This window comes from Sus scrofa, chromosome 13, assembly GCF_000003025.6.
Source record: "Sus scrofa isolate TJ Tabasco breed Duroc chromosome 13, Sscrofa11.1, whole genome shotgun sequence".
Taxonomy (NCBI): Eukaryota; Metazoa; Chordata; class Mammalia; order Artiodactyla; family Suidae; genus Sus; species Sus scrofa.
This window is the reverse complement of record NC_010455.5, coordinates 166589670-166611579: the sequence shown is the minus strand read 5'-3', so window position 1 is coordinate 166611579 and position 21910 is coordinate 166589670. Positions and strand designations below refer to the sequence as shown.

General features: G+C 35.6%; 1 protein-coding gene across 2 annotated transcripts in view; it reads left to right on the top strand.

The window, feature by feature from the left end:
* EPHA3 (EPH receptor A3) overlaps nt 1-19088 on the top strand; it is a 350300-nt gene extending 331212 nt beyond the window's left edge. Inside the window, exons 16-17 of one of the 2 annotated variants that reach the window (XM_021068363.1) lie at nt 9543-9698; nt 16386-19088. In XM_021068363.1, the coding sequence (XP_020924022.1) occupies nt 9543-9698; nt 16386-16491 (262 nt within the window). In that variant the 3' untranslated portion in view covers nt 16492-19088. The remainder of the gene's footprint in view (nt 1-9542; nt 9699-16385) is intronic. The other variant, NM_001195335.1, reaches the window with a different exon arrangement.

Sequence of the window (21910 nt, the reverse complement as noted above, 5' to 3'; positions counted from 1 at the left end):
GTTGACACTACGTCTCTGCCAAATACTCCCCTATTTTTCTACTACCTTTCACAGCCAAACTTCTCAATTAAGAGTCTCACAGACATTTCAAACTTAATATTCTGAAATTTTATCTTTTTATTTTCTCCCGATAGCCTCATCCTTCTATTGTCTTCTGAATTTTGTTGACTATACCAGTACCTATTCAGTTGACCAATCAGGATTAGATCTAGTCTTGGCACCTCATTCTTGCCCTGCACACTTTTATCCAGACAATCACTGGGTCAACATCATCCATCTTTCCCTTTTCACTGTAAACACTCTTTCCTATGACTTTTCCCCTTTCTGCCCTAAACCACTGTAGTTGCCTCCTAACATGTCCTCTGCTTCCCTTCTTGCCCGACTCTAAGCATCTTTTCACAAAGCCTTCAGAATTCTTTTATCTATCTATATACATAGATAGCTAAATTATATATTGATAAAATATATTGATAAATTTCATATATATAATTTCAGTTACCTTTTTATAATTAATTCCAAATTCCCATTATACCTAGGAAGAACTCTACATTCTTTTTGAAGGTTTAAATAGTCCTTCTTCTTCAATGTCATTTTTTTATTCAAATATTCATTTCTTCATTTTTTAACAACTATATATTATATGCTAATCCACTATGGGCTAGGCATGAGTAGATGCTGGAGAACAATGAAGAAGACAAATATAATCCCTGCCCTCCTGGAGCTTACATTATAGAAGATGCACACTAGATAATAGACAAACAGATTACAGGAAGGAAATAAATAAAAGGTTGTGATAGAGCATTAAAAGGTAGTTGGGAAAAAGCCCTCTGTGGAAGTGATATTTGACCTGAGAACTAAAGAAAGAAAAGAGCCAGATTTTTAAAGGACCCCGTCCATTAAAAAATTAAAAAAAAAAAAAAAAAGTATTCTTGGAAGAGGAAAAAAAAAACTGCAAATGAGTCTAGAGAGTTCTAGGAAGTGGCAGTAAGGAGAGGAAGATTCTGTCACCAAGTCTGAGAAGGCAAACAGAAGCCAGAGCACTCGAGCTACCCAGGTCATGATGAGGACTTTGGAATTTTTTTAGACACATGAGGAACCCATTAAGGCATGTAAAGCAGAGCAGTGGCACTATTTGATTTATACAATGGCTTTGTCAAGGGAGGGGCATTTCAACCTTTCAGCAGTTCTCCAGCCTCAGTGACCGATTTCACCGTTCCTTTAGAAAGCCAAAGCATTTCAGATGGGGAAGACAGTAGCACATGCTGTTCTCCTTGTCTGCGATTCTCTTTTGCTTCCATCTTCCCTTAGGAAGCAGTTTCTACACCTAGTCTTAATTGAGGCATTCTCTGGCAATAAGATTTAAAGGTCAACACTATTATTCTCTCACAGACCACTATGTCCTCGTTATTCATCACAAATATAACAGCTTGCATTTAAAAACAGGAGGAAAAGAAAAGTTCAGAAAGACTATACAATTTACCCTTCAATAACACAGGCTTGAACTGTATGGGTACACTTATACACAGATACTTTTCAATAGTAAATACTACTGCACTACTACACGGTCTGTGGTTGGTTGAATCTGAGGATACCAGGGAACCTCAGATAAGAGAAATTGCAGATAGGGAGGGCTGACTATAAATTAACCCTCATGTTGTTCAAGAGTCAACTGTAATATACCTTAGAATATATCATTATTTGAGCAAGAAGACAAGTTATTTAGGAATCATGAAGGAAGGGTACATTTACTTCTAACTTTGAGATCCCCTGCCAATTGTAAAGAAGAGACTCTTGGATGGTGGATGAAATTTCTACCAGCAGATAACAGGATAAAATCATACCAGGCTAGTGGAATCCTGTACCAAAAAAGCAAGATACACAATAACATAGGACACTTCCATTTACATTGGATAATACAATTCTGCTGTAATATAGGATAAGAAAGGAAATTATGATGAAAGAGCCTGATAGGTGATTTCACTGGATAATAGAAGATTTAATGTCATTTCTAGAAATCTGGGCTTTGTCAATGAGAAAAAGATGTGCCATTGAAGACACCTAAATGGTATATCTTGCTGTGCCCATGTAATAGTTGTGTGGCAGCTATACCTAGAGAGCTGGAGGGGAAGCGGTTAATGATAAGGAGTAAGGAGGTGATTTCAGTAGTCTCAGAAGGAGACTTATCCTAGGGTAGAGCAGAGAAAAAGAGAAGGCGTAAATTCAAAAAGTTGTAGTGAAATGAGTATTATAGGACATGGTGGCTAGTGACATGTGCAGAGTGCTGGAGAAAAGACCAGAAAGTACTTCCAAGTGAACAAAGAGGACTCTGAGAACAGTGCTCTTAATGACAGCATTAAGATGGGCTGAAGGAAGAATAGCTCTGCAAGGCAGATGAGCATTTTGGACACAAGAAGACTGAGTTCCATAGGGAGCTTGAAATTTGCATCTCAAATTGGGGGAGAGATTAAAGCTGGGCATCCAGTTTAGAGCCTTCTCTCTGTAAAGATCATTAGAAAAACCCCCACAGAAACACAGTTAGCAGTTACAAATCTCTAGTCATGCTGATTTTCACCACAAATATTTCCATCTGTATTCTTCTAATAATAATTTAATTTCTAGGAGTTCCCATCGTGGCTCAATGATTTACAAACCTGACTGGCATCCATGAGGATGCAGGTTCGATCCCTGGCCTCACTCAATGACTTAAGGATCCGGCGTTGCCATGAGCTGTGATGTAGGTCGCAGATGCGGCTTGGATCTGGCATTGCTGTGGCCCTGGCATAGGCCAGCGGCTACAGCTCATATTGGACCCCTAGCCTGGGAACCTCCATATGCTGTGGGTGAGACCCTAAAAAAAAAAGACTAAATAATAATAATAATTTAATTTCTAGTTAAAGCTCTCCTTTCCCATGGATTATCAGGAGACATTAATCTGTGAATATTGGAGACACCCCTCTCCCAATCACCCAGACTAAATTTTTTTTTTTCTTTTTAGAGCCACACCTGTGGCATACAGAAATTCCCAGGCTAGGGGTTGAATGGGAGCTGCAGCTACCAGCCTACTCCACGGCCACAGCATTGTCAGATCTGAGCCATGTCTGCAACCTACACCACAGCTTGTGGCAACATCAGATCCTTAACCCCCTGAGCGAAGTCAGGGATTGAACCTGCATCCTCATGGATACTAGTCAAGTTTGTACCACCTGAGCCACAAGGGGAAATCCTAGACTGAACTTTTGAGCTTCTGTGTTTCCCTGAGGCTAGGGGTATTTTGGAAGCCTCTAAACGCCTCGATCACCTAGTACACAAGTCATGACCTCAAAAATCTACAAGAGCCAAGAAACTGATTGAAATGAGCGATTGCTTCTACAGTGTGTAACAGGGTGTGGTTGTAGCTTGTGGAGATTCCAGGCTCCTTATAAGAGGACTGAAGAAACAACGAAGTCAGTGGATGGCAATCTTAGAGAGAAAAATACATGAAACCTTAGTTATTATCTCAGAACATTGACCCACTGCATAGACTTCCACCCAGAGAGAAAGAAAATGGTCTCTGTTTAGAGTTTTGGAGAACAGTGCCAATTACTGAGCAGAAGAATATGAAATGGTAGGTACAAACAGGAACAGCCAAAGTTTGGAATGATGCTTAGACCATTACAGAAACCACAGCTCAAGGAATTTTCCATAAGCAGATACAATAAATTGTATTATCCAAAACTTCAAAAGAGTGAGGCCAAAAAAAGACAACTGAGGAAAAAAAGTCATTCAATTAAGAAATTAGAAGGACATAGGGTTTTTTAGAAAACTATTTTGATGCTTTTAGAGAGACAGATGAGATATGAAATTTTAAGACATTTAGTTATAATTGAATGATGAAAAGGAAAAGGCAATATAAACATAAGGCTTTTGAGAAGTTTAGAAAAAATGAGAAATATAGTCAAAATACACAGTTATAAAAGGGTAAAAATACACCCCTTTCCTTTTCCAAGATTTGAAGAAATCTTTCTTAAAATCTTAAGAGAAGGTGCTACTATAGGAGTTCCCTGGTGGCTCAACAGGTTAAGGAACCAACACTGTCATTGCTGGGGCTCGGATTGCTTCTGTGGCTGGGGAACTTCTGAATGTGGCCCAAAAAAAAAAAAAAAAAGAAGGAAAGAAAATGATGCCACTTAAAAATAGAGAAAAATCTTTGATAAATTTTCTCTTCACAACAGTTTTGTTATACAGATTAAAAAATAAGCATAGTTCATTTTTAAAAGCAACTATATTTAAGATTAGTTTTGTATTTTATGTATATTTATATATATAAATATAATATATATAATTATTTTATATATCATATATAATAGGCAGTTTTACATTATATATAAAATATAGCTCCTAGATTTATATAAATTGATCACTTTTATCAATTACTTTTATAAATGTAGCTAAATTTAAAATTTAAAAAGACTAAAAATAGAGAAAAATGACATGAATTTATTCATTTCTATTTAGGCAGCAAGATGCCTTTTTATTTTTTGGCTATTTGTGTATATAAAATAAAATAGAGAAATGAGGAGTTCCCGTCGTGGCTCAGTGGTTAACAAATCTGACTAGGAGCCATGTGTTTGCAGGTTCGATCCCTGGGATCCCTGGCGTAGCTCAGTGGGTTAAGGATCCAGCGTTGCCTTGAGCTGTGGTGTAAGTTGCAGACGCAGCTTGGATCCCACGTTGCTGTGGTTCTGGCGTAGGCCAGCAGCTACAGCTCTGATTCGACCTCTAGCCTGGGAATCTCCATATGCCACGGGAGCAGCCCTAGAAAGTGTAAAAAGGCAAAAAAAAAAAAAAAAAAAAAAAAGAGAGAGAGAGAAATGACTTGTTGTCTAAATTCACAAAATTTTCACTATCCAGGTCATTGGATTATTCAACACTATTATAAATTTATAGAATATAAATTTTTGGCATGAATAATTAAATAATACATGTAATATAAATTAATATATTTAGAATGAGGTTCTAAAGAGAAGGTAACCAAATTTATGGTATAAGGACTTAACAATATATTTAAAATATTTAGAATGAGATTCTAAAGATCCAATTATACTTAGTTAATTTAACTGAAATGATTTTAAATATATTGCATTACTAACTTTAAGAGATTTATCTTTTTTAAGTTGAAGAATAAATAGGAACAAAAATAAGCAGTACTTCTAATTTTTCCTTTTTAATGGCACTAAATTAGCACTAATAAAATGCTTCTGATCCCTAAGAGAACAAAAAATAATTATTTTTGAGAATAACTGCTGTTTTGACAAATATTATTTCCTTTAAGAGAAGTCTAATGACCAAAAAACAGTCTGTTTCTCAAAATGACTTTGACCTCGAATTCTGAAACTGATGGGGTGACTTTCCTCACTGAACAAATGTAATACAGATCCTTTTAGAGGGAAGCAAATATTCCAAATACCCAGGTGAACTCTTTTTTTAATCTTAAAAATCAAAGCAGGTAATTTTACCACTGGGAGAAATTAAACCAGATGTAATAGCTATAACTGCTAAGTTTTTGTCTTTAAGGCCTAGAGACAATTAAAATAAACACGACGACTTTACTCCCCCTTAATGTGTCCTTTATATACTAGTTTCCTGTTGGGAACTGTGTATACTAAAAATTATTTTTAGTTACCAATGACAAGTTAAATTCCTTTAGTCCTATCTGGAACTTCTAATGTTAGAGCTTAAAAAAGATCAAGATTACCACAAATGCACATTTAACAAACTGGAGAGTACAAGATATTCCCCTTGAAATATAGTAAGACACTACTTGAAATAAAATATTAACAAAAAATTATAAAAGGGATTGAAAAAATATATTACTATTTTCAGGCAATAAAAATGGTAGATATAATTAGTATTTTGCCTTTGAGAAATTACTCTTGAGTTAATATTCCTGAAACTATTCACAACAGACAAAAAGCACGTAATTATAATGGTATAAAATAGAGCTCCAATATTTATTTCTAGACTCAGTAGACATCTACTTATTCATCGAATAAATGTATATTAATCATTATTTTTAATACATAAAAAATAAAGCCTTTTGTAAACCCAAAGGAGTCTTTTTATATAATAAAAGGATAACTTTACATTCAATTTTAGAGATTTAAAATTCTAGTGCAATATTGAAATAAGATCATTATGAGAAGATATTCTTGGAACTAGCAGTTATTCTTACCCAGTATCCAGTGCTAATTGGTATGACCATTTACAGATAAAATAGGAGTCAAATGGGAAGAAAATATATGTGTACCTCTTTAATGCCACAGTAGGAAAATCCACAAAAGAATAACTCATAAACCTAAATACAAAGAAGGAGAAAGAAAGGGAGGAAAGTTATTTTTTGCTTCCCCTGAGCAAACATGTAATTTCCATGATTTCTTTTTAATGACTGCAGTCTGCGGCCAGTAGGTACTGATTTATGAAAAGCTGTAAAAGATCAGGTGGAACTCTGCAGGACATCGTTTACAGCTGCATGGATTGAAACCTATCTAATTTGTCTGGTAAAAGTGTGAGCTCACGGTGCACATCACCCCGCCTATAAATTTCCCCTTCAGACCCAATGTCTGGGGCTGGGTCTAAAAAAACCCCAATGCCTGCAGCTGCTCAAAAAGCCCACATTCCCCTGGTGCGCATGAAGAGACATCACAGGCTCTTCACAGTGAGAGACAAATTCCTATCCATTGATAAACTCTCCAGATGTCCTCTCGGAGGAGGAAAGAAACCAATTTTTATTTGAATCCCCTAGAGAAATCCTGGAAGTGGAAAAATGATACTTTGCAGGGCTGGTTATTCCGAGGTCACTGGCATTAAAATTAGGTCATTCTTTGTCTTCCTTAAACTTTGATCCAAGTAATAAACAGAAAGACTCAGTTGGGGTCACTCTAATCCCTAATCCGCACGTCCTGTTTTATTTCAATTTGTTTATACTAATTTTCTCTAAATTCTTGTTGAGTCTGACTATAGTGTTGAGTTTAAAAATACAAACCATTTTGAATTCAGAGGGAAAAATTCCGCATTTTGCTATTAGGCACACTTTGTAAATATTCTGAATAAATGTCCTGGGGTTTGATTCTTCGTACCCACAAACCCATAAATAAAAAAGTATTGCTATTCATGGGTTGAAGAGTCGACAAGAGTCTACATTGCTGTGCTGCGGCTACTGTAGAAATCCAAATGTGAGTGTCTATAGATGTGTGTGTTCTTGGATGCCTGTAGGCAGTCTAATATTTTACTGTCTCCTTTCTAGGTCTCACTTCATTTTTCTTATAAAATTTTCTCACACCTAATTTAATGCTATTCCTGTCAATTTTGTTTACTGATTCAATGTCTTATCCAATGGGTCCAATGTTATATCTAACGTCGGCCAGTGACCAAGCCTGTTTCATTCATGACTGCTATGCAGAACAACCCAAAAATATCACATACCTTTTGGAACCTAGGTTGTGTCTCTGTATCTGTAATTTCTCAAGTTTTTAAGAAAAAAAAAAAAACACAAACAAAAAATTTTCAATTTTTTCTTTTTTGGAGGAGTGCTTTAATGAATCATGTGAAATTAATTGCATATAATTACATATAATATATATTCCAGAAGAGGGTAACTTATAAAATGCTGTATTTATATCTTGTGGGGTTCTAAGTATTCCTAAAGGAAAGAAAATTTATGCTTTGTAAAATAATGCCTAATTTATCTATTTCTTTCCTTTTCTTAGATAACCTCTGAGGGTTAAAGGAAACCATAACACATAAACATAAATTATTAACTCCATAATTTTAATTTTTAATTTATAATTCAAACATTTTTGGTAGGGAGGATCGAAGTAGTTGAGTTTAGTGTAATGGAAAGGGGATTGAAAAGTCTTCCACTTTTAGCTGTCTCAGCTTCACAAATCATGATAGGAGGGAACTAGCTATTGATCTATATTTTCCACAGAGTATGAAAATATAGGCAGAGCCAGACTGTCATATTATCAATGTTTTCTTAAACTCAGTGTTAAAATTGTGTTACATTCTTATTTTTATTGAATAAATAATTAAATTTAGAGTTAAATTTATTCTAATTAATAGAATTTTATTTTTATCAAATAAATATAATATGTCCTCATCAAAATCCAGATGTGTCAAAATCCTCTCATGTGTCCCAACAACAGCATGCAGATCTAGGATATGAAGCAAAATTGTTCTGATTTAAGAATCTTAACCTCACACTTAAGCCTGTCTTGTATATTACAGAGTGATTTGGAGAAATATCATCAATAGTAATGGAAATCTTTCAATTAAAAATCCCTTTTAAATGTGGGCCAATTTGTGACTTAACTTTAGTTTCAGCTTCCACATGTTATGGGGCATTGCATCAGAGCCAAACTAATGTAAGGATTAAAGTCCTTCATATCTGGATCTTATGCTTAGTATAGTCACAGGCATATTGGAAGTGCTCATAAATGTTCAATATAATCCTTATTGCTATTGTTATTATTGTTATTACTCTCAAAGCAAAGGCCTTGTTAACTACTATTTGCTCAATCTCCCTTCCTAGGAGGAAAAAAATAAAGAGAAGGACAATCCACTGTCCACCTAGTGATTGATCCCAGTCTTATGAGTCAATGGACAAATAAAGAGAGCTGACACAAACAACCCATGGGCAGTTTACCAATAGGCTGCTTTTTTTGGCTTTCAGCGATGAAAATATGTTCTCCTCCATTTCTTTAATGTCCCTTTTGTTCCTTTTTTTAGCAGTTTGTCATATACTTATGGTCAGACCTGTAATTCTGTAAAGCAATCCTAGAAGTTTCTCTCAATGCCAATTATATTGTGCAATAAAAATCATAGTCACAATGTCTGTCTATCATCTATCTATCTCTGTATATGTATGTGTACATAAAATTGATCTGGTGTTGTCATGTATGCAAAATTTCACTTATTGTTACTAACCTTCCTTTTCTATTTCTTTTGTAATTTTTATTTTAATGATGTTTTGCCATTATTGAAATCTGTGCTGACTTTATGTCCTGCTGCAAGTATAGTCCAGGTTGTTCAAATTGTCCCTTAGACAGCAATCTGCACAATGTCTACAGGTGAACATCCAGTAGGAAGGATTTAATATTGGAAACCAAATCCATCCACCAAAGCAGACAGCAAAGTGTTCAGTGCATCATGTCAGCTATAACTGTATCCTAAATTACCACCATCTTTGCTAATGGTTAAACCAATTAAATTATAAAAGTATGTATGGTTATATACATATATATGCTTTTCCCTGGCAAAGTGTCAGTAATTTAAAAAGCAGTCATGAGTGGAGAAAGGGAGCACTGAGACAAGATGATTACACAGTGTTCTTGCAAGCTGCCAGCTTGAGCAGATGAAGGCTTCATGGCAGATAAATTTCACAAGTAAACAGGAACGCCACATGAAGTCTGGAAGTTCCTGCTGATGCTGGTGTCAAATTTTGACATGCCAGCAACTCTGCTGCCTCCTGATCTCTTTCCCTTTGGTGCTTTCTTTTCTTGCAGGCCATCAAACCTTCTTCTGGACCAAAGCAACGTTGACATTACTACCTTCCGCACAACAGGTGACTGGCTTAACGGTGTCCGGACAGCACAGTGCAAGGAAATCTTCACGGGCGTAGAGTACAGTTCTTGTGACACCATAGCCAAGATTTCCACAGAGTAAGAAAAAGTTTTAAAGACTGAATTAATTCTGAACTTTCTTGTGGACATGTGTTTTGGATTACTATATTATAAATGTGAGATGAATCTCTGAGGTGCTTAACTTTCACCTGTCACCACTGAGCTGGACCATGGGTGACTTGTGAAGGACACCTTCTAGATTGATATGTGTTGATGTGTCTTTCTCCCTCATGCTAGGTCCCCGCAATAAGTGTCTTCATTGAACTATTACCTCCTTCAGATAGAACGACAGATACATACCCACACCCAAGCCCAACAGACCCAAGCCCCTAATCTAAAACATAAGCAGATATAGCAGATGATTTGTATATACCTGCATTTGTGGTTTTCCATTGTTTTTAACAAAGTCTAACTTCTATGGAAATGTAAAGCTGAGAACTAAGTGAATAACCTGACATACAGGAAACATGCTAAAGTCGAGAAGTAATTCTCATAGCTACTAAATAAACATCATATATCATTATTGAGTGACCTCATACTAGAAAATAAGTTATAAATAGGTTTAAGATAAGGTTTCCCTTAAAAGGCTTTGGTCAATTTGGAAAGACAGAATATGCATAATTAATAAACATTAATTAGATTAGTTTATGATTTTTTTGTATGTTAAAAGCCAATAATAATCAAGTATAATAGGCTACATTTCTTAGACAGGGATCCTGTCTAAGATATGAGAAATCTATGGATTAAGGAGAGTGGGTTTATAAGAAATCAAATGAACTCAGTCAATAATCCATAAAATGTATCCTCATTTCACAAAGCATGCTAATTGGAAATAGGAAGTGAAAAACTGGAAGCCATATTCTTTATCTCTCTGTGAATCAGACAATTTTACTTCACTTTCAAATGAGACTGCATATTTTTTTTTCTTTTTCTGTACAATAACTTTTTCTGTATTGCCATGCACATAGCCGAAAATGGCTTTCTCAACTCTTGTCACACAACCTTGCTAGGCCATTCAACTGATTAGGGTCCAACTCTTTTTTCTAAGTCCCCAGGAGAGACATTCTGATGCCTCCATCCAACTTATAGATTGACTTCTTCAGAGTCTTGTTTGCCATGAGCTAATCATTTCTATTCAGAGGAGGTGGAGTGAGAGAGTGAATTTGGTTCTAGGGGCCCTTTCCTGAGGGTAAAATAAAGGACTACTCCAAAGAAAGAGGTTTTGTGCTGAACAAATACACCAAAAGTTGTCCATAATTTTGTGGTTTACAAAGTCTCTTTGGAAACGGTATCAATCTTTGAGTCAAACTCCTCTATCTTTGATATTTGTTACATTAAATAAACCCCTTAGTACCCTCAGGTTCCTTTAAATCATATCCAATATTGGAATATGTAAATGTTGTTGAACAATTAAGAATTTTCATTGTCATCTTGTCAATCATTTAAACAAAGTCACCTTGGAGAACTTTAGGTATCCAAAAAGAGTGTGTAGTGTATTTAATAGAGATCGAGGTGCCTAACAAATAGGTAAAGTTCATCATTTATGGCATAACAGTCCAATGGGAAACACAGATATCACAAAAAGATCTATAGAAAGGTATATTAGTGGTGAAGAGGAGAATTTGTTTCTAGAAAATTAACTCACACCAGTTTACTTAACATGTGTTGGCACTCCTGTTTAAAATAATTATATTTTGAATAATTCTGATATTACTATTGCTTTGTTTCTGTGTATTATTTAATAAATATCCAGAATATATTAATGTATTTAAATATTTTTATAAATCCTTATTTTAGTATTGTAAACAATTCAGGTTATGATGTACAAGATACCTGCTTTAGAGCACAGAAGCATAGCAAAGAACAAACACAAAGTTGAACATTTCTGCACCACTGCCAGATTTTCAAAGGCAAAGCTATACAAATGTTTATTCTTAATAAAATATCAACACTCAGAGCTTTTAGATAATGGAACACTCTATTGAAGTGGATGAGGCAGAACATTGTTAATATAATTAACTGCTGGCTCACAATTTAAACATAGTCAGCCATTCTAATCTGTGAATGTGGTCAGAAAGCTATTTGCTTAAAAAGTTGAAGTGGCAGCATTTGTTATATTTCCAAGTTAGGGATGTATTTGTCTTAACAGTGCAGTATTGGATGGTAAGCTCTTTTTGGCTGGTTAGACTATTTTCACTTAATTGTTATTATTATTTAAACAACCCGTGAGTATACATTCAAGATGAAAACTCACTTTTCCTAAGAGACTTTTTCAGATTTGTCCTTTGCATTGAGCCAGATGGTTTCAGATATCTCTGTATTTCACTGTGGTTTCCTCTGTTCTTTCTCCTCAGTTTAGGGACAACACAATATTACATCTATTGACCTAGAGCTCCATGAAAAGAGTTGTTCAATTCTTGGGTCTTCATGCCCTCTAGTTTATATTACAAAAATGAGAATTAGAGAAATATTTAATACACTAATAATTTGGGTAAATTTAATGAGGTAACATTTTCACCTTAAATACTATAAAAATTTAAATCAATATTTTATTCTTATTTTTGCAGTCTTAGGCTTACTCTATGTATTTGATTCCTCCCAATTCACATTTTCTTTTTGTCATCCAGACTCCATTCAAAAGTGATCCCCTTGACCAGATAACTCTAGAGATACTTGTAGAATAAGACAGAGATACCTAAAAAGGGAATTATTTTTTTCTATCTGGACTGTCAATCACAGGAAAATGTCAAGAGTTTCATACTCAAATATTAACTTATTTCAATTAGTTAAGGGATTCATTTACATGCCAGTTATTCAAGTCATCTAATTTTCAAATAAAATCCAAAAATGTGCAGTTTTATTCAGTCAACATATTTTTTTAAAATATTGTTTCATAGCCTAAGATGGCTTTGAGAAGGTTAGCATGAGAAGGGACAAGAGACTGAGAAAGGGCAAGAGTGACTGTGGAAACTGGAAAGAGAATTAAATGTGTGGAATAAGTATGAGGCAGATTAACTGCTACCTGTCATTATCCTGCACCCTTGGATGCCATTTTCAAAGTGTCATCACCTATCCTTTTACCTTTGAAGTACCAGATAGCTTATTAACCTCTGGTCTCAATCTTGAACTTTTCCACTGTTTCTTCAGAATAGGCTAGCTCTGACGAGATAAGCATATGGAGTATGTTACTGAGACTACAGCAGCTGGATATTTAGAAAGATTTAGGACATGGCAGCATGGTGGTTAGAAGACATTGTCGCAGGGGAGGGAAGAGGAGAGAGTGTAAACATAAAAACTCAAACTAAGACATAACCTAAAGGGCTATTTACTGTAATTCCCTTTCCCAGTATAATCCTTTGCATTAAATATAATCAATATTGTGTATCTACTTGCTTACACTGGGTTCCAAGACATTGAATTTGAAACAGTTTTATGCAAAAGATTTCTTCAGGTGCCCTTGGGACATGCCTCTATAAAAAAGCAATGAGGAGGCATTGGGCTGAAAATTAGATTCAGTCCTACATGTTGGAACAAAAGTCTTAGAGCTAGGCTGACGCATCCAAGTTGTCCCAAATTGGTCTGTGAATGTGCAGCATCTGATTTTTTCCAGCATCCAGGGTGCTGGTGCTCCAGTTCCAAAGGGGAAGTCAGGGCCAAGCATCCTAGCAGGCAGTACTCTTCCACTATGTAAATTCATGTATTACCTTGGAGCATTTTTTTCTCTCTCTTTTCTCTGATTATCATTTTGTTTTTTGAACTTATAAAGAAGAAGAAAAGGAAGAGATAGAGGGAAAAAATCAGCAAGTTATAAAAAATATATATATAGAATTGGAAGAAAGATGATAGCAGAACTACAAAAACAGGATCTATTGATTTGCACACCTATATTTATATCTGCTCTGTTTTCTGGCTCTAGATTCATAACCTGATTTTGTTATACTTTTGGGACAAATAAGGAGATGTTTGTCCTTTATTTTAAAGATAGATCCATGGTATCTTTATAAAAGAATCAAAATCTTGTAGAGCACACATTCTCAAAAGCAAGGATCAACATAAACTACATTACTCTAAGAGAAGGTTTCACTGTCCACAGTTGCACAAAGGGCCACAAGCTTGATGTCCCCCTGCCTTCCGACTAGGCTTCCTGGTGAAGCAAGGTGGCTGAAGGATGTGATCAAGGGAGCACAAATACAAGTTGTCCCTAGAGAATTTTTCAGCCTTTGGATGGCAGCAGGGAGGTAACCTGTATGTCACCAGGATTTCATTCCAAGCCAAAGTGATAGGAATGCAACTAAGCCTTGGTTAATTTTATGCAGCAGATGCTTAAACAAGATATAAATTGCTTCTTAAAATGGTTACCTATTGTCTTCTTATATAACTTTTATTGCTTGGGAACTCACTTCTTAAGAATTCAATTAGTCCATTTCTATGTAGTTGAATTCCCAGTTTTTCATTCTTTTCTATCCCTATCTCTATGTGTGTATTTGCATGTATGTGCTTTTTCTTCTTGCCATTTTCAATTTGCCTAGCACTTCTTGCCAACTGATACTTAATCCTCTGTCAAATTCCCCGATAAACATATTTTGGACTATTGATTCATTCTTTAGTAATGAGAATGAGAGCCATTGTTTGGAGTGGGGTTGATAAGCAAGTACAAAACCGACAAGAATCCCTGTTCACATGGAATTCACTTCCTTGTGTGACAAGATAGAGAGTAAAAGAAAATAAAACAGAAAGGTAATATGCTGGATGATGATAAATGTTTTGGAAGAAAATGAAACAAGAAATTAGGAAATGCAGGTATGAGTACAGACGTTTTAAACTATAAAATAGAAGGGTCAGGGAAATCTCCAAGGGAGATGTTCGAGTCAAGACCTTAAAGAGGAGTTCCATTGTGGCTCAGCAGGTTAAGAACCCAATATAGTGTCTGGAAGAATGTGGGTTAAGGATCCTCTGGCGTTGTCACAAGCTTCGGTGTAGGTCTCAGATGCAGCTCAGATCTGCTATGGCTGGGGCATAGGCTGGTAGCTCCAGCTCCAATTTGACCCCTAGCCTGGGAACTTCTATATGCCACAGATGTGGCCCTAAAAAGAAAAGAAAAGAAAAAAGACCTGAAGGAGGTGAATATATGAACTAATTACTTAAATCCAGAATATTTCATTAATCATTTGCACATGTTTATCTAAGTCTCCGCCCCACAAATGAAGTTGGCAATGCAATCTTTATTTTAATGCCCGACTTCTGAGTTTTAACTATTTTAAATTTTAAAATGTTGATAAATAAGGATATATCCTTGCCATTTTTTCTACTTTGAAAAAATTTTATACTTTAAGGAAATTGTTTCAGTTATCTATGACTGTACAACAAACTGCCTCAAAACTAAAAGGCTAAAATAGCAACAATTTTACTGTTTATCAATAAAACGACAATGGTCCTAAATCATGAATTTGAGCAGAACTCAGGTGGGTGAATCTTGGGCTAGTGTTGGTGTTGACTGAAGTGGAACCAAGCAGAACCCTGTGGCCACCCAAGCAAGGACAAAGGCCCCTCCCTTTCCCCTGCTTCTTTTTTATAAAAATACACTGAATATATGGCTAGCACCATTCCAGAAACTGACCTTAAGAGAATGGGATTAATACTATTTATTGCTCATAATAATCTATATCTTTGTGGGCATCCAAATAACTGCAGCTTGTTTACCCTTATATATAAATGGGCAACTACAACTGTCAGCAGAGAGATGATATGGACCCATGTCTACAGACATGAGTTTGGTAACAGAAATTTTCAACTAAGATGAATCTAGTATAGTCTGGAGGGAGATGGTTTCATTCTTGTCTGCCCTGGTGCAGAAGGGTACATACAGCTGGGATTGTAGACTGAGTGCTTACAGAGGTCCTCTTCAATACCATAGTCTCCAAGTAGCTGTATTTCTTATATGGCAACTCTGGGGCCCAGGGAGAGTGTCTGGGGAGATAAAAAGACGAATATATTAGTTTCTTAATATCTGAGTGCAGAAAATTGATACAATGTCACTTCACACATATTCCATCAGTCAAAGCTGTCCCAGAGCTGGTCCAGATTGAAGGGAGAGGGCTAATGTACCATGAGAATGTGTGAATATCTGTATTAGTTTCCTAGGGCTGCCATAATAAATTATCACAAACTCACTGGCTTGAGCAACAGAAGTTTATTTTCTCTCAGTTTGGAAGCCAAGAGTTGGAAATCAAGATGTTGTCAGTGCCAAGCTTGCTCCAAAGGCCAAAAGAAGGAGTCCTTCCTTACTTCTTGCAGGTTTGGTGGATCCTGGCAATGTAACTCCAATCTCTGCCTCCATCTTTACATTGTCTTCTTCTCTGTGTCACTGTGTCCTTTTATTTCTCTAAAAAGGATAGTCCCACTGGCTTTAGAGTCCATGTTAATCTAGTATGATCTCATCTTGACCCTTGTCTTAATTACATCGGCAAAGACTATTTCTAAATAGGGTCATGTGGTGAGGTTCCTGATGGACAGAAATTTTGAGGAGGACACTATTCAATCCACTATATAGTATCTAAATTATTCCACAAGGATAGAGGTGCAATGGTGACGATGTAATACATGAATGAAGCAAAATTATGTCAGAAAATTGTCTAAATTGCACAAGCTTGCTAATTGAAAATCTCCTACTTACATACTATCCAGAAAGGCATGATTCTCACCAGAAATTTTCTCCTTTTTTTACAGTGACATGAAAAAGGTTGGTGTCACTGTGGTTGGGCCACAGAAGAAGATCATCAGTAGTATTAAAGCTCTAGAAACACAATCAAAGAATAGTCCAGTCCCAGTGTAAAGTGCTATTTATGGAAGGAAGTGGCTGTGGAAGATGTACCGTCACTCTGCAGGCAGATGATAACGCTGGAAATACTGGTGGAAGTTCCAAGTCCAATAAGACACTCAGATATGAGTACAAATGCCTTAAAATGGAATTGAATAACTCTTTATTTTCCCCTATTATTTAGTGGATGGGTGGGTGGGTGTATTTTGTTTTGTAATTGCTTTTTTATATTAGTTGATGGATTAAATCAAAATTCTTCAGTGTGAAATGATGAAGAACTAGTATAGAGCCATTGATCATAAACTATCATTAAAGCAAAACAAGTGAAATAACATAATGAACGTGGTGGCTCTGTTTACAAATAGCCACAAAAAGAAAAAGACTTGTGATATTTTTATACACAGAAGAAATCTGTAACAGGTATTTTGTTTCTTTAAAAGCAAGCAAAATAGAGGAATTCATACCTCAAACTATCTGGCCATATTTACTACCTTTTCATTGTATTATTCTTATCTGTTAAAAAGCATATAGAAGTGAAGTTTGTAGTTGTTTCAAGTACTACACATTTTTAATTGTTAGCTTCCTTAAGTATGATCATGTAAAAAATGTGTTTTAATTTTGAAGAAAAGTACATATTTATTTTCTTTTGAATTGTTTTTATTGTTTTATATTTATGCCTTGATGATTTAATTTGGATTTGTGACAGCCAAGTGCCAAATGCTCTCTCAAATTGTCAGTAGTAGGAAACATGGTAAACTAGACATAGAAAATGATGAATTTTTTCAGATATTTTGAACCATCCACTTATATGTATCTATATCTATATATAGAAAAGAAACCAAACGCTTTCCTTGTTCATATACCAACCAAATCTCTCACAGTCTGAACTATCCCCTCTATTTTTGTCTCTCCATTTATTATAAACTGTATGCTCCTAATTTAGTGTAATGTACTGACGTGTGTAATGGAGTCTCAGTAACATACCTGCACTGCTCTGGTGCTTAGAAGACCATCAACTCCCTCCATTGGTAAAAGAGCTACATTAGAACTCCTGAATAGAGAATAGCTACACTGGAAAGAACTGGGATCCTATTTAGATTGCTGCATTAATTGGCAACATAGCCTATAAGCCGATGCATGAGTCAAAAATCACTTGCTGGAAATGCCACTTAATATCTTTGCTTAAACTTGTTGAGTTATTTATAGGGAATGATGATAACTAAACTATATCATCCACATCATTGGAATTTTGTTACATTAAATAAACATTATCATCATCAATAGGTACTATTATCTTTAAGAGTCTCCACCGAAATGCACATATTGTAATTTCGGTGTATATCTTAGAAACATTGAACTTCTTGACATTTATTGAACATATAATTTTCAAAAACTGGTTATCTAGCAAGAATCAAAATCTGGAGAGATGTCTTATTACAGGAATTTAGACTTACTTTTCCATAAAGGTCAAATGCAATCTTAAGCATTAATATTGAAAATATTTACCTGGTGGAGATCTAGCCATAATATATTATGAAGCAACATTTTAGTTCTATCTATATTCTTTCTAAACCTGATACTATCATGTTATTGGAATAAGAAATGCATAATAGAGTGGATAAAACAATGCTGCAAACTTTATGTTCTTATGCAAAATGGAACACTTACACAGCTTAAATCACAGATTAAAATTCACAAGTGCTAATCCGTTGTAAATTTAGTGTAATAAGGCTTAGGTTGTCTTCCTTCATATATGAAATTATTTCTTCAATTTCTGTAATATTTCTTACAGTCAAATCATCCTACCAGAATTCTCTATTGGGTGTATAAGAGCATGAAATTTTTAAAAAGGCATATGCAACTATGAAATTAAATACGAGTTTTACTTAAACCTACCAGAAGAAGCTAAAAAAAACTTCAAAAAAAAATCAAACATTTTATGTTGTGGAATGTTGGATTGAAATCTGAATCTGGCCTCAATCTCATTTTTTTGCAAACTAGCATTTACTTTCTTAAGCACTCTCCTGTGCATTTCATGAACTAATGAAGTTGAGGATTGTTGAATATATTTCACTTATTTTGACTGTGGTTTCCATTTGGAAGTAGAGATTGTATACGCCATATGTTGCTTTTCATTTTTTTCACTATTTTTCTATCTGACCTCTTATAAATTTACTTTACACAATCCCTACGCTGTACATATGTAAACATAACAGTGTACGATTCTTAACTGTGGAGTAGAGGTACTAGAATGCTAATGGCCATCTCTTTGTACAGGAACTGCATTGACTTTCAGTAAACATGAAACCACAACTCCTTCACAATGTTATGTACCATATTATCTGTTTTGTATCTTAAATTTGATTTACATATATTATTTATTTCTGGTAACTTGCCCAGTTTATGTTATACTGTACTAAATATCAAATAAGCCATGTATAAATGTGATATGATTGGCAATATGTATGTACTTTAAATTTGTATTTTCAAAACATTACTCATTTAGTTTATGTTGTACAATGTAGATGGCCTCTTACTAATGTAAAATGATTTGTAGTGGAAACATTTATATTTTTATAATAAACACAATGAAAATATTTTTTACAGATTGGAATACAGAAGTGGTCTTTGAATCTTTTTTAAATATTATAAAAATATGTGCTTATTTAAATAGTAAAATAATGAGATTTATATAAGTCAAGAAGACTATGCTTCTAGTTCTTTTTTCTCCATTAATGAGGAAGGATTAGTGTTGTATTTCTACATTTTTGTCTAAATCTCATTATCAATAAGCTAGAAAATAATCAGTATATATTATCTTTATGGTTAAAAAAATTCTACTCTATTAGGTAGTTCTCTTCCAATTACAAGTGACAAAAACCAATTAGCTTACGAAAAATAAGGAAGTTTTCAGCCCATGTGACTGAAAGTCTGGATACAAACTTCCTAGGCTGAGAAATCATGCATGGATGGTTCCAGGTGTACGCTTTATACTTTTTCTTCTTATAAGACCCTATTTAACTCACAACTGGGTTAATCTGCAAACTACAGTAGCCGTTGAAGAAACATGGGTTTGAAATGCGCAGGTCCACTTATACATGGATTTTTTCCAATAAATACATGTAGTACTACATGATCTGCAGTTGGTTGAATCCACAGATGTGGAACCACAGATATGGAGGGCTGACTATGGGACTTTAGCATCCTCAGATTTTGGTATATGCAGGGAATCCTAGGACCAATTCCCAAGGATACAGTATTCCCAAGGAATACTGTAGCTTATAAAATATTACTTTAGTTAATATAATTGTACATTGTAATTCCTGTGAGATACTGTCTCTCAGTTGTTCCAGTAGAAATCATGGGCCTCACTTGCCTCACAAGCCCTGCCTGAATCACTTTGGACAGGAGAATGAATGGCTAAGATTGGCAGGACTTAGTACCTGTCCTCACTCAGTGGGTTAAGGATCCAGTGTTGCTGTGAGCTGTGATGTAGGTCGCAGACGTGGCTTGGATCTGGTGTTGCTATGGCTGTGTCATACCTAGGCCAGCCATGTGCAGCCCTAACAAGGCAAAAGAGAGAGAGAGAGAGAAAGAAACAAAGAAAGAAAGAAAGAAAATGAAAGAAGAAAAAGAAAAGAAAAGAAAAACTAACAATATGAGGCAAGGTAAGAAAGACCTTAGAGGTGAGGTCAAAGATCAGGTTTAAGTTCTTCTTGAAGGAGAATAACATTCCCTCATGTTGAGAGTAGTAGAGAACTTGTTAGCAGGAGATAAAGAAAGGCAGGAGGTAGAGAAGAAATACATTTATTCATTCAGTAAAAATGTTTTTTTTTTTTTTTTTGTCTTTTGTTGTTGTTATTGTTGTTGCTATTTCTTGGGCCGCTCCCGCGGCATATGGAGGTTCCCAGGCTAGGGGTCCAATCAGAGCTGTAGCCACTGGCCTACGCCAGAGCCACAGCAACGCAGGATCCGAGCCACGTCTGCAACCTACACCACAGCTCACGGCAACGCCAGATCCTTAACCCACTGAGCAAGGGCAGGGACCGAACCCGCAACCTCATGGTTCCTAGTCGGATTCGTTAACCACTGCGCCACGACGGGAACTCCAGTAAAAATGTTTTAAACACTATTATGAAACACATGTTTTTGCTGTCACCATTCACAAGTTATTTAAATCTTTGCAATAATCCTGACAATAGAGTCACTCACTTTTAATGTACAAGGGAATCAAGGCTCAGAATGTCCAGACAATGACCCTTAAGTTGATTCATCTGGAAAGTGCAGTATTGTCCTTTACTCTTTTCTCTATCTTATTTTACATCATGTAAAACATGAAACCATTTAGGAATGCTAACTTCTATTCTTTTCTTTACCTCCCTCACAACTGCTGTTGGTCCCTCCTGATTTGTCTAGCTTACTGAAGGAATCTCAAATAATTCATCTGAACCCATCCCTGAAATCTCCAAAATCAGTCAAATATACTGAAGCAAATTTAGTTCTGTCGTTTCTCCTTTTGAGGCTTGCAAATGCAAATGCTTCAGGGCCCTGGCGGGTTATATGAATGCCTGAGGCAGGTGGAGAGTAAGGTGACAAAAGCAGCCTTCATTCCTTCAGAAGCACCTTAGCAGCAACAAGGCTACAAGGATTCAATGTGAATTCCTAATCTTTCAAGACAACTTCTAATCTGAGTTTTTGTGAGAATCTTTATGTATTTTAGATGTGGTAACCCATCTAATAATGAAGAAGACACATTCAAGGGCTGAACTTAGTGTGCAGCTGCCAGCTTATCATTCATTCTAGAACACAGAATACCCTTTAGAATGGGTACATAAGACCTGCCTTGGATAATACTCTGCATCTCTCTGGACACTCCTGTCTGCCCCCCCACTGTTCACAACTGTGCTGAATCACTTGTAGTTCTCTGAATATGCCATACTTTTCTCTTTTTTATTGCATCAGAGCTTTGAACTTTCTGTTATTTTGTCCAGAATCACCTAACCAATCTCTAGTCATTCTTCAGGTATCCTCACTGCCCCCACCCCAGCACTAGATTAGGTGTGTGTGTGTGTGTGTGTTTGGGTGTGCACAGCAAAAGAACCCCTGCATAGCATGTATCATCTTATACTGAAATTGCCTTTTCTTTGTGTCTCATTGCTGCTCCTGGCTGAGGATTTCTTGACTGGGAGCCAGACCTTGTAAACCACTGTGGCTCTTGCCCATTGCAATGCCTGGTATTTAATAAGCATTGAAAATTTTTTTATTTAGATTAATGTATTAAAAATTTTTTGATAGTATAATAAAGAGGAATGTCCCTGATTTTTTTGGTCCTTCTAAGGAAAAGTATACATTTCCTTCAGGTCAATAAAAACTAGTTAATATTCCAGTTGTATATCCTGGATCATTGAACATACTGCTAGAACTGGTTCATTTT